Source organism: Hypanus sabinus, chromosome 6, assembly GCF_030144855.1.
Source record: "Hypanus sabinus isolate sHypSab1 chromosome 6, sHypSab1.hap1, whole genome shotgun sequence".
NCBI classification, from domain to species: domain Eukaryota; kingdom Metazoa; phylum Chordata; class Chondrichthyes; order Myliobatiformes; family Dasyatidae; genus Hypanus; species Hypanus sabinus.
Genome location: NC_082711.1, coordinates 128,384,564 through 128,410,837, shown reverse-complemented (window position 1 = coordinate 128,410,837; position 26,274 = coordinate 128,384,564). Strand labels below are relative to the sequence as shown.

The 26,274-nt window shown below is 42.8% G+C and overlaps 1 protein-coding gene across 1 annotated transcript in view; it reads right to left on the bottom strand.

Moving 5' to 3' along the window:
• Positions 1–1,003: 1,003 nt before the first annotated feature.
• The window catches only part of LOC132395075 (aurora kinase C-like), a 38,231-nt gene continuing 12,960 nt past the window's right edge, over positions 1,004–26,274 (bottom strand). Inside the window, exons 4-8 of the mRNA XM_059971390.1 lie at positions 21,691–21,879; positions 6,691–6,829; positions 6,052–6,200; positions 2,131–2,305; positions 1,004–1,570 (exon numbers count right to left, since the gene is read on the bottom strand). Of these exons, the coding sequence (XP_059827373.1) occupies positions 1,397–1,570; positions 2,131–2,305; positions 6,052–6,200; positions 6,691–6,829; positions 21,691–21,879 (826 nt within the window). The 3' untranslated portion in view covers positions 1,004–1,396. The remainder of the gene's footprint in view (positions 1,571–2,130; positions 2,306–6,051; positions 6,201–6,690; positions 6,830–21,690; positions 21,880–26,274) is intronic.

Genomic DNA, 26,274 nt, shown 5'->3' with positions numbered 1-26,274 from the left:
AAAATTGGGTAAGGCAAAGCCTCCATTCTGTTTGGTTTTATGAAGGTGAACTTCATTTAACCATATAACAATTACAGCACGGAAACAGGCCATCTCGGCCCTTCTAGTCCATGCTGACGCTTACTCTCACCTAGTCCCACCGACCTGTACTCAGCCCATAACCCTCCATTCCTTTCCTGTCCATATACCTATCCAATTTTGCTTTAAATGGCAATACCGAACCTGCCTCTACCACTTCTACTGGAAGCTCATTCCACACAGCTACCACCGTCTGATAAAGAAATTTCCCCTCATGTTACCCTTAAACTTTAGCCCCCTAAATCTCAACTCGTCCTCTTGTTTGAATCTCCCCTACTCTCAATGGAAAAAGCACATCCACATCAACTCTATCTATCCCCTTCATAATTTTAAATACCTCTATCGTCACCCCTCAACCTTCTACGCTCCAGAGTAAAGACCTAACTTGTTCAATCTTTCCCTGTAACTTGGGTGCTGAAACCCAGGCAACATTCTAGTAAATCTTCTCTGTACTCTCTCTATTTTGTTGACATCTTTCCTATAATTTAGTGACCAGAACTGTACACAACACTCCAAATTCAGCCTTACCAATGCCTTGTACAATTTTAACATTACATCCCAACTCCTATACTCAATGCTCTGATTTATAAAGGCCAGCATACCAAAAGCTTTCTTCACCACCCTATCCACATGAGATTCCACCTTTAGGGAACTATGCACCATCATTCCTAGTGCATTCTTCAATGCCCTACCATTTACCATGCATGTCCTACTTGGATTATTCCCACCAAAATGTAGCAATGTTCTTAAGCAATTTTATTAAACCATACAAGGAGCAGCAGATTAATGTGTTGAAATCCAAACACGAATGTGGGACCTCTGGGGAGAATGAGACAACAGATGGAATCAAAACCATTTTTCTAAACCATTACAAAAAACGTAGAAGGCCACATTCAACTCTGTAAACAAGCTTTCAAAAACAAAGTTTAAGGATTCATCTGGTTTATTTGCAAATGAACAAAGTGAAACTTTAAAAAAATAGGATCTACCTTTACATGACAGTAACAATTGCTTTGACTAGTTGTGAATTACTATGAAACAAGAGGCATATACAACTTTGTGGCCATAAACACTGCTTCTAATTTACAATTGCTGTAATGAGCAGAAAACATGATTTACTACGTGTGTCCAGGCATTTGCTGACAAACGTGAACAAACCAGAGGACACAATTTAACAATGACAGAAGCATACAGAAAGACAGGGTCACGGGAACAGGAAGAGCTACTGAACAACTGAGTATATAATTTATATATTACACACCGCATATTCCATGTCTTAAATACAAGTCAGCAATCCCCAGGACTCATGAAGTAGTCGTTAATTCTCACTGGTTGCACACTTGGGGGGAAGGAGCCTTCGGGCGTTCGATTTTACCCATGAATGTTCTATCACTTCCTTGAGGGGAAGTCTCAGTACTGGGTTGTGGCGAAGTAATTGACTGATTAGACTTTTTGCACCTTCTGACATGCTGGAGGGAAACTGGACATCAACCTGTAAATGTAAGCATTAAACATCTTCAGTTACTATAATTATAAAGTCCAAAAGCTGGAAATCTGAATAAAAACTGAAATGTCAGGAACACTCAGCAACAGGCAGCATCTGTGAAGAGAAGATTAATTTTTCAGGTCAAAGACGCTTCATCAGAATAATTTAACAGATGCTGCCTGAACTACAGAGCACATATACATGTTGTATTAGCAAATTGAAATACCAGCCTTGTTTAATAAATTTGTTATTAAAGTGTTAGCTACCCCTTTACAATCTCAACACTAATGGGTTCAGACAGGTTAGTTTGTCACTGCTCCAAATGTATTCAGGACTCTTGGAATGGTGGATCTATGCAATTCACTGCCATGGAGTCCAAATCATAGGGTGAATTAGGCAGAGATTGATAAGATTCTTGATTGGTAAGAGGAATAAAGATTACAAGCAGAATGGGGTTTAAAAAAAGGGGGGAAATCATCTACTTCTGTTTCTACGTTTTGTGTAATGAATGTGTAAACATAAGGCAGAGGATCAACTTCACAACAATTTTACGTTTAAATGCTCACCTTACAAATTTTCCTGTAAGTCTCCTGGTGAGATCCTGATTCGAATGGAGGGTGACCTACTAGGAACTCATAGCACAGAATGCCCAGGGACCACAAGTCCACTCTCTCATCATGCATCCGTCCTTCAACCATCTCTGGAGGTAGGTAATCCAAAGTCCCACAAAACGTCTTTCTTCTGAAGGGATTTAAGTTTGCAGTACAACGTTACACCAAGCTAAAACTAAACCCAGCAGCTTAAATATGTTAGTGCAATCGCTATAATCACAGACTGGGGTTCGATTCCCACAGCTGTCTATAAGTACGTCCTCTCCGTGACCGTGTGGGTTTCCTCCCACATTCTAAAGATGTGCAGGTAGGATTCGGGTTAGTAAATCGTGGCATGCTAGGTTGGCCCCAGCACTACAAGCTCAATAGCAGATCACAAAAGCATATTTAAAATTCCTGTCCACATGTCAAAAGCAAAGAAATACACAAGAAAATAAAATTACTGGAGTTAATCCCCCTTTACAGGATGCACAAGATCAGCAGACGGATCCATATTAACAGATCCAGCTAAAGTATGTGAGAGGTGGAGTCAGTATATAGAGCAGCTTTTTGAACATGATAGAGGGGAACCCCCAGATATTAAACTCCCTAATTCTGGCCCACCAAAAAAGAAATAACTAAAGCAATGAAAAGCATGAAACATGGTAAAGCCACTGGATTTGATGAAATTTCAGTGGAAGTGATACAAGCCCTAGAAGATCTGGGCATAGATATTCTTTTTGACCTGTTTATTGGCATTTACGAGTCTGGTGTATTGCCTGACGATCTCTTGAAATCAGTATTTATAACTCTACCAAAAATTCCTGGGACTATTGACCACAAAAATTATAGAACAGTTATCAGTCACATAATAAAGATTTTGTTGAGAATTGTTCTGAGTCAAATTAAAGACAAGTTAAGGCCAGAAACTTCTAAACTGCAATATGGGTTTATTGAGGATAGAGGAACTAGGAACTCAGTTTTCATACTGCAAATGTTTTCAGAAAGGGCAATTGAATATCAAAATTATGTCTTTTTATGTTTTATTGATTCCACTAAAGCATTTGACAAAGTGCAACATGAAAAATTATTTCAAATTCTCGCTAAACTGAACATTGACAGAAGGGACAACCAACTGCTTCAAAATTTATACTGGAATCAAATGATGGCGTTAAGAATTGACGATAACATAAACAGTTGGACTAAAATTCAAAGTGAGGCGTTGCCTCACTGGAATTATTTAATATCTATAATGAAATTATTCTCAGAGAAATAGAAGACCTAAATAAAATAAAATCACTGACAAACGAGTACTTAAGCGGTTAAAAAATCCTCATGACTCTTAACCCCAATCCTACGCTCCATGTACGGACCAGGGGAGATACTATCATCCCTTGTCCTTTTAGGATTTTGGGGGGGGGGGGGGGAAGAGAGGAGCCCCCCATCCGAGTACGGTTCCTACCTCCCGGGGGTCTCATCAAGCACCCTCATTAATCGCGTCCGGTACTTTCTGACAAGATGGTAATAACCTCGACACCTAGTTTTTTTTAAACAGTATAAGATATGCAGATGATACCACCCTAATAGCAAGTGCTGCAGAAGACCTACAAATCCTCCTAGACAAAGTAGTACAAACAAGTGCAGATTTTGGTCTAACCATCAACTGTGGAAAAAAAAACAAATGTATGGTAATATCAAAACAGCAGGATACTCCCAACTGCCAATTGTAAATCGGTAACTAAGAGATTGAACAAAAGACCAGCTTTAATTACCTTGGTAGCTTTATATCGCAAGATGCTAGAAGTAGAAATAAAAAGAATTGCCATTTCCAAAACCAACTTCCAAAAAAATGAAGCCCATTTTTACCAACAGACATATTTCTACATCAACATTTTAGTAGCCTAACCCTTGTTACATCTGGTCAACCTTGCTGTATGCTTCCGAAACATGGACTGTAACACCAGAACTCCAAAGAAGCAACAGAAATGTGGTTTCTTAGAGGAATATTGAAAATATCATAGAGATAGGGTAACTAATGAGACAGTACTCCAATTTGCCTATACAAAAAGATCTTTAATGAGAACATTAAATGAGAGGAAACTTAATTTCCTGGGCCATGTCATCAGAAAGGGAGAAATAAAATGCCTTACAAGGCCGTATGCCTGGGAAACGTGGTAGAGGAAGGCAAAGAAGAAAATATATGGACACTGTGAAAGAACTAACAAATCTAAATGTGCAAGATATCATTGACGCTGCGAGGGATCGTTCAACGTAGACAGCCATGATCACCCAAGCGTGTAACGCGCAAGACACATGAAGAAGTCCAAATGTCACTAGGTAGTGGGAGGAATAAGGTTTTAAAGCAAGGAGTCTGAGGGAAATTTGAGATGGGTATGGCATAACTGAACAAAGTGTTAGACATATTGCAATGTAAGAGAGTACAGAGCAGGTAGGATAGATTCAGGAAGGAATTGACCAGGAGAACAAAAGGTTAATCTTTGGGATAAAAGTACCAGGCTAACAGATATTGGCTACTGCACAAGGGAATCCAATACTGGCAATGTTGTGGGCAAGTTATACTTTGCAGAGAGCAGGCTAGCTGTTAAATACTGGAAGCCAGTTTGGAGCACGGCAATGTAAGATAGAATGAAGCTGCTAAGAATATTGTAGCTGACAATCAGTGAGGGCTTGTTAGGTTTACATAGTGCCACCAAGATGAACGTGTTCTATGAAAAATAAACCATTTCTATCTCCATAGCATGAAGCTGTATACAGCCGGCCCTCCTTATCCGTGGATTATGTATGCACAGATTCAACCAACCACAGATCAGGAAAACCCGGAAGTTCTCTTCCAGCACTCCTTGCTTGAGCATGTACAGACTATTTTTCTTGTCATTATTCCCTAAACGATATAGTATAACAACTATTTACATAGCATTTACATTGCATTTGGTATTATAAGTAATCTAGAAATTACTTAAGAGTTCAGGCAGTCCCCGGGGTATGAATGAATTCTGTTCCTGAGTCCGTCTTTAAGTCAGATTTGAAGTCAGAACAGGTACACCCGGTATTATTTAGCGTCAGTTAGTCAAATGTTTTTCTTAGTATATAGTACATATTTCACCTTTTTATGCATATAAACCACTTAAAAAAAACATAGGTATTTGAATAATTTAACCACTGCCATGCTTAGTAATAATTGTAGCTTTCATCGGGGCAGGGCCTTTCACATGTTCCATTAAAAGTGGTCCTACCATTGACCGACTGTAGCCTAACGCTTTTCCAATGACTGATGGCGTTTCACCTCTTTCTGATCACTTTATTACTTCCACCTTATTTTCATGAACAGAAACACTGCGGATTCAGAGCTGCACTGCCAGGTCCTAATGTCCGCCGCATGGAGTCACGTTAAATAAAGTCCAGGGTTCCGCTGGGTCCTAAAGACCACCGTTAAATAAGGGACTTGAGCATCTGCGAATTTTGGTTTCCGCGGGGGGGTCCCCTGCGGATAAGGAGGGCTGACTGTACTTCTGTATACAGGACAGCTGAGCCAAGCAGAAATTGAGAGCTACTTAGCAACAATAGTAATTAGCATTTGAAAGCCTAGGTTTGCTCCTATAATGAAAAATTCCTCACTGATATGTCCACCAGAGGACAACCTCCTCAGACAAGGAGTGAGTGGGGCTGCCACCAAACCTAGTGGAATTTCACTCTGCTAGAAACCATTTTAAAGGACTTAAACTTAGTATGTTAACCAGACCGCAGAGTTATTGGTCCCACAAGCCTCATTAATGCCCTTATACAGTTTCAATTCTGGAACTCAGCAATCCCACAAAAGGAACTAACTTCAGGTTTATCATACTTTACAAAAAAAATTCAGCAAGACATGCCACAAACCTTGATGAAGGAGCATGCACAGACCAACCAAAATCAGCTATTTTCAGTTCCCCACGAAGGCCTACGAGCAGATTCTCTGGTTTGATGTCTCTATGAATGACCTTCTTCAAATGACAATATTGCAATGCATCTGCCAGCTCCAAAATGTACTGCAATATTAAAAGAAACATTGTCAGCATCACTCTATTCACTGCGCTCTGAAAGTGATAGAGTTAGGAACAGATCAGGTGACCATCATATGGGAAGTAATCTTGGCAAGTTTACTGGTGATCAAAGGCAACGTTCTGTACACAGGTCTTCATACAAGCAGTGTCTGAGGTATACATTGTGGATGACAATGCACATGTGTCAAGACCGACAGTTCCACATGGTCACAAGCTTTACTGATATCTGCTATCTAAAATTTCTGAGTACTGCCTGGCACAATACACATTTAATTAACTTAATGTTAAAAGTCTTAATTTTCAACATTCTTATGTCATGTGAATTAATACTTCACCTAAAAATAAACAGCTTAAAGTTTATTGGAATGAAATCACTAACAATTGATTTAAATTATATTTTAAAGGGTGAATTTTCGATAACTCAGCAACCCCTAATAAAAGCCAGATAGCACAGTAATTATGGGTTCTCACTCACAGTGGCACTCCTTTCTTCAGTGAAGAAGCCACATTTCTGCAACTGTTTGTACAATTCTCCTCCAGGAGCATATTCTAACATGAGGTAAATTCTTGTACGGTCAAAGAAATAATTGTAGAGCCTCAGGATATTTGGATGCCTGAAATGAAAGAAAAGTGCATTATTTTGGATAAAATGGAAATTTTAGATTGGGAAAATCACATTGTTATGGATTCCAAGAGAAGGAATTTTAAAATGTCTATGAGATAGCTTTTCAGAACAGCTTGGAGTTCAACCCACTTGAGGAAAGGCAATTCTGGATTGGGTATTGTATAATGAACTAGATTTGATTAGGGAGCTTAAGATAGAGAAACCTTTAGGAGACAGTGACCACAATATAGATATCACCTTGCAATTTGAGAGAGAGTAGCTAAAATCAGTTATGTTTTGGCGATTGTATGGATGAATTGCAGCAGACAGAAAAACTTGAGAATGTAGATATTAAAGAGGATGTACTAGAGCTTTTGGAAAGCATCAAGTTGGATAAGTCACCAGGACCGGACAGGATGTACCCCAGGCTACTGTGGGAGGCAAGGGAGGAGATTGCTGAGCCTCTGGCAATGATCTTTGCATCATAAATGAGGATGGGAGGTTCCAGAGGACTGGATGGTTGTGGATGTTGTTCCCTTATTCAAGAAAGGGAGTAAGGATAGCCCAGGAAATTATAGGCCAATGAGTCTTACTTCAGTGGTTGGTAAGTTGATGGAGAAAATCCTGAGAGGCAGGACTTATGAACATTTGGAGAGGCATAATATGATTAGGAATAGTCAGCCTGGCTTTGTCAAAGGCAGGTCGTGCCTTATGAGCCTGACTGAATTTTTTGAGGATGTGACTAAACACATTGATGAAGGTAGAGCAGTAGATGTAGTGTATATGGATTTCAGCAAGGCATTTGGATAAGGTACCCCATGCAAGGCTTATTGAGAAAGTAAGGAGGCATGTGACCCAAGGGGACATTGCTTTGTGGATCCAGAACTGGCTTGCCCACAGAAGGCAAAGAGTGGTTGTCGACAGGTCATATTTGCATGAAGATCAGTGAACAGTGGTGTGCCTCAGGGATCTGTTCTGGGACCCCTGCTCTGTGATTTTTATAGATGACCGGGATGAGGAAGTGGAGGGATGGGTTAGTAAATTTGCTGATGACACATGTTGTGGATAGTGTGGAGGGCTGTCAGAGGTTACAGTGGGACATTGATAGGATGCAAAACTGGGCTGGGAAGTGGCAGATGGAGTTCAACCCAGGTAAGTGTGAAGTGGTTCATTTTGGTAGGTCAAATATGATGGCAGAATATAGAATGGTAAGACTCTTGGCAGTGTGGAGGATCAGAGGGATCTTGGGGTCCGAGTCCATAGGACATTCAAAGCTGCAGTACAGATTGACTCTGTGGTTAAGAAAGCATTTGGTGCATTGGCCTTCATCAATCATGGGATTGAGTTTAAGAGCCGAGGGGTAATGTTGCAGCTATATAGGATGCTGGTCAGACCCCACTTGGAGTACTGTGCTCAGTTCTGGTCGCCTCCCTACGGAAAGGACATGGAAACTATAGAAAGGGTGCAGAGGAGATTTACAAGAATGTTGCCTGGATTGGGGAGCATGCCTTATGAAAACAGGTTAAGTGAACTCAGCCTTTTCTCCTTGGAGTGACAGAGGATGAGAGGAGACCTGATAGAGGTGCGTAAGACATTGAGAGGCATTGATCATGTGGATAGTCAGCGGCATTTCCCCAGGGTTGAAATGGTAGCACATGAGGGCATAGTTTTAAGGTTTTTGTAAGTAGGTACTGTGGAGATGTCAGGGGCAAGTTTTATTTTTTTTAAACACGCAGAGAGTGGTGAGTGCGTGGAATGGGCTGCCAGGGGCTGTGGTGGAGGAAGAAACGATAGGGTCTTTTAAGATACTCCTGTTTGGCTACATGGAGCTTAGAAAAATAAAGGGCTATGGGTAAAGCCTAGGTAGTTCTAAGCAAGGACATGTTCAGCACAGCTTTGTAAGCCGAAGGACCTGTATTATACTGTAGGTTTTCTATGTTTCTATATTATCACAGCTGAGTAAAAGTTAACTACAGAGGTATCAGAGAAAAGGTGGCCAAGACCGATGGGAAGGAGACCCTAGCAGGGATGACAGAAGAACAGCAATGGCTGGAGTTTCTGGGAGTAATTTGTAGGACTTGGGACCAGTTCATCCCAAAGAAACAACCTTCTAAAGGGAGGATGAGGCAACCGTGGCTGACAAGTTAAAGACAGCATAAAAATAGGAGAGGGAATACAACATAGCAACAATTAGTGCAATGCTAAAAAAAGCAACAGAAAGCGAGACCATAAGATATAGGAGCAGAATTAGGCTGATTGGCCCATCAAGAAAGCTCCACCATTTCATCATGGCTGATCCAATTTTCCGCACAGCCCCAGTCTCCTGCCTTCTCCCTGCATCCCTTCAAAATCTGACTAATTAAGAATCAATCAGCCTCTCCCTTAAATATACATAGACTCGGCCTCTACAACTGCCATGGCAAAGAATTCCACAAATTCACCACTGAAATTATTGTTCACCTCTGTTCTAAAAGGACATCCCTCTAGTCTATGGCTGTGTCCTCCGGTCTTAGACTCTCCTTCCATAGGAAATATCTTCCCCACATCCACTCTTATCGATGACTTCCCCCATTCAAGAGGTTTCAATAAGGTCAACCCTTATTCTTTTCAATTCTGGTGAATACAGGCCTACAACCATCAAACACTCTCCACATGACAAACCATTCAATCCTGGAATCATTTTTGTAAACCGGCTTTGAACCCTCTCCAGTTTCAGCACATCCTTTCTAAGATAATAGGGCCCAAAACTGCTCACAATACTCCAAGTGAGGCCTGTTACGAACCCCGTAACTGGGTCACTAACCAGCAAAGATAGAGAGGCCCGTTGAAGTCTGATGGTACTATTTTTAAACAGTATTTATTAGTAAAAATACACAAAAATAATATCAATGCAAACATACAGATAATATACATCATCAATACTAAATCTAAAAGTGCGGGTATAATAATAATCAATAAGAAATAAACTGTCGTTGTCTAGGGGATAACGTATTGTCCGATGGAAATATAAAAGTCACTCGGTTCATTCAGGATGCAGCCTTTGGTTGGAGAGAGACAGATTTTAGAAACTTGCCGGCTTTCCTTTATCCGATCTTGATCCGTATCCGTCCTTTAGCGAGGCCGTTCCGTGGAAGATTTGTCATCTGGGCAAGGATGGACACACACACAAGTCCCCACCGGTCTCATACGTTTCTCCTGGTGTGTCTAAGGGGTTGTTCCCCAGACCCTCTTTTATCCTTACTCATGGGGTCTCAGATGTCAATCAGGTTGGGATGATGCAATCCCTCAACCAGCCCACTCTGGTCATCCCCTGAGGGGCTTCAATGAACAATACAGTACTCAATACACAATTCCATCTCCCAGAGACAATGGCCGTTATCTGTGGCTTTGTCTTGCGGAGGCCAGGACACATTCCAAAACCTTGAGGATTCTCTCTCATTTCCTGGATCCCAGACCCGAATTAATAGCAATCTTGCGATTCTCACAAAGGAGGGGGCTACTTTGTACACTTCGGCCCCTCAGAGTTGTGGCACATTCGTAACAGGTCTCACCAGTGCTTTAGAAAGTCTCCACATTACATCCTTGTTTTTATATTCTAGTCCTCTTGAAATGAATGCTAACATTGCATTTGCCTTCCTCACCAGACTCAACCAGCAAGTTACCCTGTAGAAAATCCTGCACGAGGATACCCAAGACCCTTTGCACCCCAGCTTTTTGTATTTCTCTCCATTTAGAAAATAGTCAAGCCTTTCATTTCTACCATACATCTCCTGGCACTGTATTCCATCTACCACTTCTTTGCCCTTTCTCCTAATCTATCCAAGTCTTTCTGTAGCCTCTCTAGTTCCTCAGAAATACTTGTCTCTCTACCCATCTTCATGTTGTCTGCAAACTTTGCAACTAAGCTGTCAATTGCATCATCCAAATCATTGGCCTATAATGTAAAAAGAATCAGTCTCAACACAAACGCCCCATGGAACACCATGAGTCACCAGCAGCCAACCAGAAAAGGCTCCCTTTACTCCCACTCTGCCTCCTGCCAAACCAGCCATGCTAGAATCTTTCCTGTAATACCAAAAGCTTGTAGCTTGTTAAAGAGCCTCAAGTGAGGCACCTTGTCAAAGTTTGCTGATGATACTAAGCTGGGTGGCAGTGTGACATGTGATGAGGATGTTAGGATAATTCAGGGTGACTTGGGTGAGTGGGCAGATACTTGGCAGATGACGTTTAATGTGAATAAGTGTGAGGTTATCCACTTTGGGAGTAAGAACAGGAAGGCAGATTATTATCTGAACGGTATAGAGTTAGGTAAGGGAGAAATACAAAGAGATCTAGGAGTCCTTGTTCATCAGTCACTGAAGGTGAATGAGCAAGTGCAGCAGGCAGTGAAGAAGGCCTTTGTTTCAAGGGGAATTGAGTACAAGAGCAAGGAAATCCTCTTGCATTTGTACAGAGCCCTGGTGAGACCACACCTGGGAGTATTGTGTACAGTTTTGGTCTCCAGGGTTAAGGAAGGACATCCTGGCTGTAGAGGAAGTGCAGCGTAGATTCACAAGGTTAATTCCTGGGATGTCAGGACTGTCTTACGCAGAGAGGTTAGAGAGACTGGGCTTGTACACGTTGGAATTAAGGAGATTGAGAGGAGATCTGATTGCAACATATAAAATTATTAAGGGATTGGACAAGATAGAGGCAGGAAATATGTTCCAGAGGGCATAGTTTGAGAATAAGGGGTAGGTCATTTAGGACAGAGTTAAGGAGAAACTTCTTCTCCCAGAGAGTTGTGGGGGTCTGGAATGCACTGCCTCGGAAGGCAGTGGAGGCCAATTCTCTGGATGCTTTCAAGAAGGAGCTAGATAGGTATCTTATGGATAGGGGAATCAAGGGATATGGGGACAAGGCAGGAACCGGGTATTGATAGTAGATGATCAGCCATGATCTCAAGATGGAGGTGCAGGCTCGAGGGGCTGAATGGTCTACTTCTGCACCTATTGTCTATTGCCTTCTGAGCATTCAAGTACATAATATCAAATGTTTCTCCTTTGTCTATTCTGCTTACTATTTCTTCAAAGAATTCTAACAGATTTGTCAGGCAAGACTTCCCCTTGACGAAACAATTTTATCAAGTGCCTCCAAGTACCCCGAGACCTGATCCTTAGTAATTGACTCCAACATCTTCCCAACCAATGAGGTCAGACTAATTGGCCTATTGTTTCCTTTCTTCTGCCCCTCTCCCTTCTTGAAGAATGGAATAACATTTACAATCTTCCAGTCTTCTGGAACCATTCCAAAATCTAGTGATTCTTTAAAGATTATTACCAATGCCTCCACGATCTCTTCAGCCACCTCTTTCAGAATCATGGGTTGTACACCATCTGGTCCAGATGACTTTTCTACCTTCAGACCTTTCAGTTTCCCAAGAACCTTCTCTCTAAATTCGGTAACTTCACACACTTCACAACCCCCGACACCTGGAACTTCCATTTTGCTCGTGTCTTCCACAGTGAAGAGTGACGCTGAATACTTAATCAAAACCTTCTATAGATGTACTGTGGAGAGCATTCTGACAGGCTGCATCACTATCTGATATGAAGAAGCTGCAGAGAATTGCAAATTTAGTCTCCGGGGTCATTTTGGTAGCAGTATACATTCCACCCCAGGACAATGTTAATCAGGCTTTAGATGATTTGAGCAATTGGATTAACATGCATGAAACAGTACACCCCAATGCCTTCACCATCGTCTTGGGTGATTTTAACCAGGCCAGTCTGAAGAAAAACTCTAAGCAATTACCATCAACAGATCACTTGCCACCAGAGGAAACAGCACACTGGACCATTGCTACACCACCAACAAGAATGCCTACCGTGCTATTCCACACCCTCACTTCGGGAAGTCTGATCACTTGGCTGTACTTCTACTCCCTGAGTATAGGCAGAGACTGAAAACTGCAGCACCAGCAGTGAAGATCAAGAAGGTTTGGACAAGGGAAGCACAACAGCGCCTACAGGGCTGCTTTGAATTGGTGGATCAGACTGTATTCAGGGATTCATCTTCGAACCTGGATGAGTATACTATACTTGCTACCAACTTCATTAAAACCTGCTTGGATGAGTGTGTGCCTACAAAGACTTGATGTACATTCCCAAACCAAAAGCCGTAGATGAACCAAGAGGTATGTCATCTGCTGAAGGCTAGACCTGTGGCATTCAAGTTTGGTGACGCAGGCCTGTACAAGGAAACCAGGCCTGATTTGCGGAGGGCTATTTCGGGGGGGGGGGGGGGGGGGGGAAGATGTGCGTGCGTGCGTGACTTATCTCCTGGTGGAGTTGTCGGGGCACCGTCATGACAAGCTTTTTGCACCGATCTTTTTGGTGATTGCTCATTGTACGGCATGTCTTGGGCATCTGAAACCTGGCAGAGCCCATCCCTCTCCAGGTTTTTTGGAGCCGGTTGGATTCGAACCCCTGGACCTTTGCTCTAAAGTCCAGCACTCATGCCACTACGCCACCAGCTGGCCCAATTCAAGGGCAGAGAGACAATTTCAAATGAGATTGGAGGTGACATCGGATATACGACAACTCTGGTGCTGTCTGCAAGAAATTACTTCCTGCAAAGTGAAACCCAACAGCATGAATGGCAGCGATGCTTCAGTACCAGATGAACTTAACACCTTCTATGCACGCTTTGAAAGGGAGAATATAACTACAGCTGTGAAGATCCTTGCTGCATCTGATGACCCTGTGACCTGTCTCAGAGGATGATGTCAGGCTGTCTTTAAAGAGAGGCAGAAGGTCCCGATGGAGTACCTGATAAGGCTCTGAAAACCTGTGCCAACCAACTGGCGGAAGTACTCAAGTACATTATCAACCTCTCACTGCTACAGGCGGATGTTCCCACTTGCTTCAAAAAGGCAACAATTATACCAGTGCCTAAGAATAATGCGGGCTGCCTTAATGACTATTGCCTCGTAGCACTCACATCGACAGCGTTGAAATGCTTTGAGAGGTTGGTCATGGCTAGACTGAACTCCTGCCTCAGAAAGGACCTGGACCCATTGCAATTTGCCTATCGTCGCAATAGGTCAACAGCAGATGCAATCTCAATGGCTCTTCACACAGCTTTAGTCCAACTAGACAACACAAATGCCTGCATCAGGATGCTATTCATCGCCATTTAATATCATCATTCCCACAATCCTGATTGAGAGGTTGCAGAACCTGGTGCTCTGTACCTCCCTCTGCAATTGGATCCTTGACTTCCTAACTGGAAAACCACAATCTGTGCAGATTGGTGCTAACATCTCCTCACAAACGATCAACACTGGTGCACCTCAGGGGTGTATACTTAGCCCACTGCTCTTCTTTTTTTTTCCCCCGTCTCCACCAGCCCCCTTCCCTCTCCCTCTCCCTCTATACCCATGACTGTGTGGCTAGGCATAGCTCAAATATCATCTATAAATTTGCTGATGATACAACCATTGTTGCTAGAATCTCAGGTGGTGACGAGAGGGTGTAGATTTAAATCAAAGCAAGAGGTGGAAGAGGTAAAAGAAGTTCGGAGAGAAGCGGTTTTTTTTTAAACTGATCGGGGCAAAGAGGCCAGACTGTGCAAGTGCGTGAAGGTCGGCCTCTGAGATCAGCAGGAGAATTTAAAAAGTGAGCAGGGGCTGAGTATGAGCTTCACTCCAGGTGAGGTAAGCTCCTTTAATTAATCTAATTAGATTAGTAGGTAATGGGGGCAGCAGTTAGGGCAGTTGAGTGCTCCGTTTACAGTATGTGGGAAGTCAGGGTAAGCACAGTTGTCCCTGATGACTACACCTGCAAAAGGTACATCCAGCTGCAGCTCCTGACAAACCGTGTTAGGGAACTGGAGCTGGAGCTGGATGAACTTCGGATCATTCAGGAGGCAGAGGCAGAAATAGACAGGAGTTACAGGGAGATACGTCACCCCTAGGAGTCAGGAGATGGGTGACTGTCAGGAGAGGGAAGGGGAATAGACAGGAAGAGCAGAGCACCCCTGTGGCCATTCCCATCAACAATAAGTATACCGTTTTGGATACTGTTGGTGGGGACGACCTACCAGGGACAAGTTGCAGTGGTTGCGTCTGTGGCACTGAGACTGGACCCTCAGCTCAGAAGGGAAGGAAGGAAAAGAGGAGAGCAGTAGTGATAGGGGGTTCGATAGTTAGGGGTACAGAAAGGAGGTTCTGTGGAAGAGATCGAGAATTCTGGATGGTCTGTTGCCTCCCTGGTGCCAGGGTCTGTGATATCTCAGATCATGTTCTCAGTATTCTGAAGAGGGAGGGTGAGCAGCCGGATGTCGTTGTCCATGTAGGGACCAATGACGTGGGTAGGAAGAGTGAGGAGGTCCTGAAAGGTGAGTTTAGGGAGCTAGGTGCCAAGTTAAAGGACAAGTCCTCCAGGATAGCAATCTCAGGATTGCTACCAGTGCCATGTGCAGGTGGGTTTAGAAATAGTAAGATAGTACAGATCAACACAAGGCTGAAGACATGGTGCAGGAGGGAGGGCTTCAGATTTATAGATAATTGGGCAGTTTTCCAGGGAAGGTGGGACCTGTTCTGGCGGGATGGTTTACATCTGAACTGGAGGGGAACAAATATTCTTGCAGGTAGGTTTGCTAGAGAGGCTCCAATGGATTTAAACTAGATACGAGGGGGTGAGGGGAACCAGAGTGTTGGAACAGATGTATGGGAGAAGAAAGAAAAAGAATACAGTAAAGTTCTTTTACTGTTAGAGATAAACAGAGAGGAAGAGGTGGAGAATTTCTTAAATGCATTTATTTTAATGCTAGGAGCATTATAAGAAAGGTGGATGAGCTTAGAACATGGACTGATACCTGGAAATATGATGTTGTAGCTATTAGTGAAACATGGTTGCAGGAAGGGTGTGATTGGCAACTAAATATTCCTGGATTTTGTTGCTTCAGGTGTGATAGAATCGGAGGGACAAGGGGGGAGGTGTTGTGTTGCTTGTCAGAGAAAATATTACAGCAGTGCTCTGGCAAGATAGATTAGAGAGCTCGTTGAAGGAGGCTGTTTGGGTGGAATTGAGGAATGGGAAAGGTGTAGTAACACTTATAGGGGTGTATTATAGACCACCTAATGGGGAGCGAGAATTGGAGGAGCAAATTTGCTAGGAGATAGCAGATATTTATAGTAAGCACAGGGTTGTGATTGTGGGAGATTTAATTTTCCACACATAGACTGGGAAGCCCATACTGTAAAAGGGATGGATGGTATGTAGTTTGTAAAATGTGTGCAGGATAGTTTTTTGCAGCATTACATAGAGGTACCAACTAGAGTAGGGGTAGTGTTGGATCTTCTGTTAGGGAATGAAATAGGTCAGGTGACGGAGGTATGTGTTGGGGAGCACTTCGGGTCCAGTGATCACAATGCCATTAGTTTCAATATAATTATGGAGAAGGATAGGACTGGACCCAGGGTTGAGATTTTTGATTGGAGAAAGGCTAACTTTGAGGAGATGCGAAAGGATTTAGAACGAGTGGATTGGGACAATTTGTTTTATGGGAAGGATGTAATAGAGAAGTGGAGATCATTGAAAGGTGAAATTTTGAGGGTACAGAATCTTTATGTTCCTGTTAGGTTGAAAGGAAAAGTTAGAAGTTGGAGAGAGCCATGGTTTCCTAGGGATATTGGAAACTTGGTTAGGAAAAAGAGATATCTACAATAAATACAGATAGCATGGAGTAAATGAGGTGCTCGAGGAATATAAAGAATGTAAAAAGAATCTTAAGATAGAAATTAGAAAAGCTTAAAGATATGAGGTTGCTTTGGCAAGTAAGGTGAAAATAAATCCAAAGGGTTTCTACAATTATATGAATAGCAAAAGGATAGTGAGGGATAAAATTGGTTCCTTAGAGCATGAGAGTGGACAGCTATGTGTGTAGCCAAAAGAGATGGGGGGGAGATTTTGAACGATTTCTTTTCTTTGGTATTCACTAAGGAGAGGGATATTAAATTGTGTAAGGTAAGGAAAACAAGTAGGGAAGTTGTGGAAAATATGATGATTAAAGAGGAGGAAGTACTGGCACTTTTAAGGAATATAAAAGTGGATAAATCTCCAGTTCCTGACAGGATATTCCCTAGGACCTTGAGGGAAGTTATTGTAGAAATAGCAGGGGCTCTGACAGAAATATTTCAAATGTCATTAGAAACGGGGATGGTGCCGGAGGATTGGCGTATTGCTCATGTGGTTCCATTGTTTAAAAAGGGTTCCAAGAGTAAACCTAACAATTATAGGCCTGTCAGTTTGACGTCAGTGGTGGTAAATTAATGGAAAGTATTCTTAAAGATGGTATATATAATTATCTGGGTAGACAAGGTCTGATTAGGAACAGTCAGCATGGATTTGTGCGTGGAAGGTCATGTTTGACAAATCTTACTGAATTTTTTGAAGAGGTTATGAGGAAAGTTGTCGAAGGTAAAGCAGTGGACGTTGTCTATATGGACTTTAGTAAGGCCTTTGACAAGGTTCCACACAGAAGGTTATTCAATTGTTAGGTATTAATATTGAAGTAGTAAAATGGTTTCAACAGTGGCTGGATGGGAGATGCCAGAGAGTAGTGGTGGATAACTGTTTGTCAGGTTGGAGGCCGGTGACTAATGGTGTGTCTCACGGATCTGTACTGGGTCCAATGTTGTTTGTCATATACATTAATGATCTGGATGACGGGGTGGTAAATTGGATTAGTAAGTATGCAGATGATACTAAGGTAGGTGGCGTTGTGGATAATGAAGTAGGATTTCAAATCTTGCAGAGTGATTTAGGCCAGTTGGTAGAGTGGGCTGAACGAATGAAGATGGAGTTTAATGCTGGTAAGTGTGAGGTGCTACATTTTGGTAGGAATAATCCAAATAGGACATACATGGTAAATGGTAGGGCATTGAAGAATGCTGTAGAACAGATTGATCTAGGAATAATGGTGCATAGTTCCCTGAAAGTGGAATCTCATGTGGATAGGGTGGTGAAGAAAGCTTTTGGTATGCTGGCTTTTATAAATCAGAGCATTGAGTATAGGAGCTGGGATGGAATGTTAAAATTGTACAAGGCATTGGTGAGGCTGAATTTGGAGTATTGTGTACAGCTCTGGTCACCGAATTATAAGAAAGATATCAACAAAATAGTGAGAGTACAGAGAAGATTTACTAGAATGTTTCCTGGGTTTCAGCACCTAAGTTACAGGGAAAGGGTGAACAAGTTATGTCTTTATTGTTTGGAGAGTAGAAGGTTGAGGGGGGACTTGATAGAGGTATTTAAAATTATGAGGGGGATAGATAGAGTTGAGTGGATAGGCTTTTTCCATTGAGAGTAGGGGAGATTCAAACAAGAGGACATGAGTTGAGAGTTAGGGGGCAAAAGTTTAAGGGTAACACGAGGGGGAATTTCTTTACTCAGAGAGTGGTAGCTATGTGGAATGAGCTTCCAGTAGAAGTGGTAGAGGCAGGTTCAGTATTGTCAATTAAAGTAAAATTGGATAGGTATATGGACAGGAAAGGAATGGAGGGTTATGGGTTGAGTGCGGGTCAGTGGGACTAGGTGAGAGTAAGCGTTCGGCATGGACTAGAAGGGCCGAGATGGCCTGTTTCTGTGCTGTAATTGTTATATGGTTATAGGAGTGAGATATGCCAACTAGTGGAGTGGTGCCACAGCAACAACCTGGCACTCAACGTCAGTAAGACGAAAGCTGATAGAGGACTTCAGGAAGTGTAAGACGAAGGAACACATACCAATCATCAGAGGGACCAGAAGTGGAGAAAGTGAGCAGTTTCAAGATAGAGGATCTAACCTGGTCCCAACATTTCAATAAAGAAGGCAAGACAGTAATTATACTTCATTAGGAGTTTGAAAAGATTTGGTATGTCAACAAATACATTCAAAAACTTCTATAGATGTGTCCTGGAGAGCATTCTGACAGGCTACAGGCTACATCACTGTCTGGTATGGAGGGCTACTGCACAGGACCAAAAGAAGCTGCAGAGGGTTGTAAATATAGATGACTCCATCTTGAGTACTAGCCTACAAAAAATTCAGGACATCTTCAAGGAGCAGTGTCTCAGAAAGGCAGCGTCCATTATATAGGTCCTCCAGCACATAGGTCTTTTTCTCACTGTTACCATCAGGCAGGAGGTACAGAAGCCTGAAAGCACACACTCAGCAATTCAGCAACAGCTTCTTCCCCTCTGCCATCCGATTCCTACATGGACATTGAACCCATGAACACTACCTCACTTTAACATATTATTTCCATAGGATGTTTAATCTATGTATGTATATGTATACTGTAATTGATTTACTTTTTTTTCTTCTATATTATATATTGCATTGAACTGCTGCTGCTAAGTGAACACATTTCACAACAAAGGCTAGTGATAATGAACCTGATTCTGACTTATTTTGGTTGTTTTTTGTTGATTTTTAAAAGCTTCCCAATCCTCTAACTTCTCATTAATTTTTGCTCTATTTTGTGCCCTCTCTTTGGCTTTTATGTTGGCTTTGATTTCTCTTGTCAGCCATGGTTGTGTCACCTTTTCTTTGGAATACTTCTTCCTCTTTGGGATTACATATCCTGTGCCTTCCGAATTTGTTCCAGAAATTCCAGCCATTGCTGCTCTGCTGTCATCCCTGCCAGTAATCTTTTCCAATCAATTCTGGCCAACTTCTCTCTCATGCCCTGTAATTCCCTTTACTTCACTGCAATACTGATACATCTGTCTTTTGCTTCTTCAGATTTCAGGGTGAATTTGATCATATTAAGATCACTTGCTCTAAGAGGTCTTCTGCCCTAAGCTCTCATCTCAATTCTGGTTCATTGCACAACACTCAATCCAGAATAGCTGATCCCATAGTGGTCACTCTAGAAACTCCCCTCCTGGAACCAGCACCAACCTGACTTTCCTAATCTACCTGCATAATGAAATCTCCCATGATTAATGTAGCATTGCCCTTTTAGCATGAATTTTCTATCTCCTGTTGTAATTTGTTGGCCACATCCTTACTACTGTTTGGGGGTCTGTATACAACTCCCATCAGGGTCTTTTTACCCTTGCAGTTCCTTAGCTCTATCCACAACGATTCAACATCTCCTGACCCTATGACACCTCTTTCTAATGACTTTGATTTCATTTTTTTTTAAAAAAGCAGCCCTCTGCCTTTCTGCCTGTCCTTTCGATATAATGTGTACACTTGGGTATTAAGCTCCCAGCTTTATTCTTTCAGCCATGATTCAGAGATGCCTACAACATCCATCCTTCCAATCTACAACTTTGCTGCAAGTTCATCTACCTAATTCCGTATACTGCGTGCATTCAAATACACCACCTTCAGTCCTGTATTCACCCTTTTCGATTTTGTCTGCCTTCTATGGTGAAACTCATCCTGTTGACTGCAATATTGCTCTATATTTCTTCTCCTCACTACACATTGCCTCTGTTTGTAAACCAGCTACCTCATCTTCAGCACTATTATCTACCCTCCCTACAACACTTCTTGCATTGAAATTTATGCCACTCAGGACACTAGTCACACCATACTCAACCTTTTCATTCCTAACTTCATCTGAAGTCTTACCAACATCTGCTTCCACAAGCTCTAGCACTCTTGGTTCCCCCCCCCCCCCCCCACCCATCCCTTCAGTACAAGTCCCACTTTCCCCGGAAGAGAGCCCAGTGATCCAAAAATCTAATGCTCTCCCTTCGGCACCAACTCCTGAGCCACATTCCTTGTTCTGGCCTCACTAGCATGTTTCATGAGTAGCAACCCTGAGATCACAATCCTGGAGATCCTGCCCTTTAATTAGCACCTAACTCCCTGAATTCCGTATGCAGAACCTTGTCACTTGCCCTATCTGTGTTATTGGTACCTACATGGACCATGACTTCTGGCTGTTCACCCTCCCACTTAAGAATGTGATTACTCAATTCAAGATATCCCAGTCCCTGGCACGTGGGAGGCAATATACCATCCAGGAATCTCACAGAAACCCACAGAACCTCCTGTCTGTTCCTCTAACTAACAAATCCCCTATCATCACAGCTTGCCTCTTCTTCACCCTTTCCTTCTGAGTCATAGAAGTTATAGTTATAAGTCACAGTTATCCAACTCAGTGCCAGAGACCCTGTGACTTTCATGCTTTAATTCTCCTGCTCTCCCCCCCCCCCCCACACCAATAGTATCCAAGGTGATATATGTATAGGATCTGTTGTTGAGGGGAATGCCCACAGAGGTAATCTGCACTGGCTCCTTAACCCCTTTCCCCTTCCCAATCACTTACCAGTTTCTAGTGTCCTGCATCTTGGGTATAACTACGTCTCTGTATATCTTATCACCCCCTGAATGATCTGGAGTTCATTCAGTTCCAGCTCCAACTCCTCAATGTTAGAAGCTGCAGCTGGATACAGTTTGTACAGGTGAAGTCGTCAGGGACACTGGAGGTCTCCCCACCTTCCCACACCCAATTTACCCCTTGTAAATCTTTTCCTATAGCAGGATGACCAAAACTGAACATAACACTTCAAGTGCAGCCTCTCTTGTGTCCTGTGAAACCACACAATGACTTTCCAACTTCCATACTCAATACCCTGACTGAAGTTAACACGCCAAAAATTTTCTGTATTAATCTGTCTAACTGCAGCTCCACTTTCAGGGAGTTGTTCATCTTGTTCATCCATTTTACAACAATCCACCTACATTTCCTTTCTAGTAGTTTGTACTGCTGCAATTGAAAAATGTGAATACTTGGATTCTGCTGATACCTGTAACAAGACATCTCAAATTCACAAACAATGCCTGTAGCCAAGAGGGTAAAAGGATAAACAAAGACGAAACTTACTTGAGGTGAGACTGAATTTCGATTTCTCTTCGGAGTTGATGCTCAACGTTGTCATTCTCAAGCTGGGACTTGAAGAGCACTTTCAGTGCCAGAATAAATTTCGATTCCCGTTCACGAGCCAAGTAGACATTCCCAAATTTGCCTTTTCCAAGAGGGCGTCCAATGTCAAAGTTGTCAATACACCAATTTCTAATATTAAAACATTCCTTGTAAATCCAAAACTCAGTTACTCTGACTCAGCATATAACAAAGGTTAAAAAAAAAATAGAGATAAAAGGGAGAGGAGAAGGAAAACAATTACTTTGTGTTCTCAGCAGGTTGGGCAGCATCTGTGGAAACGAACAGTCAACGTCTCGGCCCGAAATGTTGACTGTTCATTCCCACGGATGCTGCCCAACCTGCTGAGTTCCTCCAGTGTGTTGTGCATGTTGCTTTGACCCCAGCATGTTAGTTTCCACGAATGCTGCTGGACCTGCTGAGTTCCTCCTCCTCCAGCCTGTTGTACGTGTTGCTTTGACCCCAGCATCTGCAGTGTACCTTGTGTTTACTTTATGTTCGTCACCTGATTGCAAATCTCAGAGTATATTAGGAACACTGCCCTCATTTAAGTATACAAAGAGTTTGATACAAGTGCAACGTTGGAGTATTCATGATATGGCAGCATATTCTACCATACTCTATGTTATAGCTGAAACCAGAGTGACATTTCTGATCAAGTACAACTACACAATGCAAGTATGGATACACTTGGTTGGAAAAGGCAGTGTTCGGCAGTGAAGTCCAAATATACATGAGAACTTTAAATTGAAGGAATACTAGGCAGAAAACCTGGAAGTGAAGGAAACAGAACCCTTCCCAGTTTCGATTCAAACATTTGCATGGATCAGTTATTGGAGGCTCCAACTTTAACTTCCTCACCAACCTAGGGTTGGAATGCAGCTTCACTACACATGGGATGGGAAGTGAGAGTTCGCAGCAATGGGCAGCAGGCTCTCCTGTGGTTTCATTACCAAGGCAGACACTGTGCAAAGTATGACAGGTATATTGAAGCAAACAGGAAAAAGGTTTAAGAAGGAGAGGAATTTTTCAATGGTCTTTTAAATCGAAGCAAGAGGCGGAGAGTGAAGAAGTAAAGGCATCTCGGAGAGAAGACATTTTTTTTTAACTGATTGGGGAAAAGAGGCCAGACTGTGCAGGCATATGACATAGCATGCCAAAGGTTTAAAAAAAAAAGACCATAATATACAGCGGCCATCGTAGGAGTGGACTGAGTCAGAGTGGGACGGCTTTGGCTCAACATGCTTTGGTGTGAACAGGCAGAGGCGAGGGTAGGTTTGCTAAGTTTAGTTTTGTTTGTTTAGAATAGAGTGAATGCCAGGCAGGATGCTGGAATGCTCCTCTTGCAGGATGTGAGAAGTCAGGGAGGCTTCAGTGTCCCTGACAACACCAGCAAGAAGTGCATCCAGCCGCAGCTCCTAACAAACCGTGTTAGGGAACTGGAGAAGGAGCTGGATGGCCTCCGGATCATTCAGGAGAATGAGGAGTTTATAGATAGTAGCTACAGGGAGGCAGTTACCGCACAGGTAATTGGGTTACCGTCAGGCGAGGGAAGGGGAAAGGGCAGGCAGAGCCGGGTTCCCCTGTGGCCATTCCCCTCAACAACAAGTATACCCATTTGGATACTGTTGGGGGGGGGGATGGCTTACCTGGGACAAGCTGTGGCAGCCGGATCTCTGGCACTGAGTCTGGTTCTGCAGTGCAGAAGGGAGGGGGGGAAGAAGAGGACAGCGGTAGTGATAGGGGACTCCATAGTCAGGGGTACAGACAGGAGATTCTGTGGTCGTGACAGAGACTCCCGGATGGTTTGTTGCCTCCTGGGTGCCAGGGTCAGGGATGTCTCTGATCACGTACACAGCATTCTGAAGTGGGAGGGTGATCAGCCAGATGTCATGGTACACATCGGTATCAATGACGTAGGAAGGAAGAGTGAGGAGGTCCTGAAGAGTGAGTATAGAGAGCTTGGTAGGAAGTTAAAAAGCAGGACCTCGAGGGTGATAATCTCAGGATTGCTGCCTGTGCCACGTGTCAGTGAGGGTAAGAATAGGATGCTCTGGAGGATGAACACGTGGCTGAGGAACCACGGTAGTGGGGGCAGGGTTTCAGATTTCAGGATCATTGGGACCTCTTCTGGGGCAGGTGGGACCTGTACAAGAGAGACGGGTTACACCTGAACTACAGGGGAACCAATATCCTTGCAGGGAGGTCTGTTAGTGCAATTGGGTGGGGGGGGTTTAAATTAGATTTGCAGGGGGATGGGAACCAGAGTGCCAGAGTAGATAGTGGAGCGGGGGTGAAAATAAATGATGTTACAGTTTCATATGAAGTCACAAATAGAAGGTTTGTGTGTGGTGGTAATAATCTTCTGAGGTGTGACTATTTCAATGTGAGGAGTATTGTGGGGAAGGCTGACGAGCTGAAGGTGTGGATTGACACGTGGAATTATGACATTGTAGCCATTAGTGAAACTTGGCTACAGGAGGGGCAGGACTGGCAGTTTAGTGTTCCAGGGTTCCAATGTTTCAGACTTGATAGAGGCAGAGGAATGAAGGGTGGGGGGGGGGGGGGGGTGGCATTGCTAGTCAGAGAAAATGTTACAGCAGTGCTCAGGCAGGACGGATTAGAGGGCTTGTCTACCGAGGCCATATGGGTAGAGCTGAGAAACAGGAAAGGTATGACCACATTAATGGGGTTGTATTATAGACAACTCAATAGTCGACGAGAACTGGAGGAGCAAATCTGCAGAGAGATAGCACACAACTGCAGGAGACAGAAAGCTGTGATAGTAGGGGATTTTAATTTTCCACATACTGATTGGGACTCCCATACTGTTAAAGGTCTAGACGGGTTAGAGTTTGTAAAATTTCCTAAATTTTAGGAAAGTTTTCTAAATCAATATATAGAGGTACCAACCAGAGAGGATACAATAGTAGATCTGTTAGGAAATGAGTTAGGACAGGTGACAGAAGTGTGTTTAGGGTTCCAGTGATCACTACACCATTAGTTTATACTTGATCATGGATAAAGATAGATCTGGTCCTCAGGTTGAGGTTCTAAACTGGAAAAAGGCCAAATTTGAAGAAATGAGAAAGGATTTAAAAGGCGTGGATTGGGACAGGTTGTTCTCTGGCAAGGATGTCGTTGGTAAGTGGGAGGCCTTCAAAGGAGAAATTTTGAGAGTGCAGAATTTGCATGTTCCAGTCAGGATTAAAGGCAAAGTGAACAAAGATAAGGAACCCAAGGGACATTGGAATTCTGATAAACAGAGAGAGAGATGTATGACATGTATAGGAAACGGAGCAAATAAGGTACTTGAGTATAAAAAGTGCAAAAAAAAACTTAAGAAAGAAATCAGGAGGGCTAAAAGACACGAGGTAGGTTTGGCAGTCAAGGTGAAGGATAATCCAAAGAGGTTCTACAAGTATATTAAGAGCAAAAGGATAGTAAAGGAAGATCAGAGTGGTTGGCTAAGTATGGAACCAAAAGAAATGGGGGAGTTCTTAAATGGGCTTTTTGCACCTGTTTTTACTAAGGTAAATTATTGGAAGGAGTACTAAGAGACAGGATCTACGAGTATTTAGATGGACAGGGACTTATTAGGGAGAGTCAACATGGCTTTGTGCATGGTAGGTCATGTTTAACAAATCTATTAGAGTTTTTCGAGAAAGTTACAAGGAAAGTGGATGAAGGGAAGGCAGTGGATGTTGTCTACATGGACTTCAGTAAGGTCTTTGACAAGATCCCGCATGGGAGGTTAGTTAGGAAGATTCAGTCGCTAGGTGTATATGGAGAGGTAGTAAATTGGATTGGACATTGGCTCATTGGGAGAAGTCAGAGTGGTAGTAGAGGATTGCTTCTCTGAGTGGAGGCCTGTGACTAGTGGTGTGCCACAGGGATCAGTGCTGGGTCCATTGTTATTTGTCATCTATATCAATGATCTGGGTGATAATGTGGCAAATTGAATCAGCAAATTTGCTGATGACACAAAGATTGGAGGTGTAGTGGACAGTGAGGAAGGTTTTCAAAGCTTGTCGAGGGATATGGACCAGCTGGAAGAATGGCAGATGGAGTTTAATACAGACGCACTTGGGAAGGAAAAACCAAGGTAGAACATACAAGGTAAATGGTAGGACACTGAGGAGTGCAGTAGAACAGAGGGATCTGGGAATACAGATACAAAATTCCCCAAAAGTGGCGTCACAGGTGGATAGGGTAGTAAAGAGAGCTTTTGGTATATTGGCCTTTATAAATCAAAGTATTGAGTGTAAGAGTTGGAATGTTATGGTGAGGTTGTATAAGGCATTGGTGAGGCTGAATTTGGAGTACTGTCTGTAGTTTTGGTCACTTATTTACAGGAATGATATTAAAAAGGTTAAAAGAGTGCAGAGAGGGTTTACAAGAATGTTGCCGAGACTTGAGAAACTGAGTTACAGGGAGAGGTTGAATAGGTTAGGACTTTATTGCCTGGAGCGTAGAAGAATGAGGGCAGACTTGATAGAGGTATATAAAATTATGATGGGTATAGAT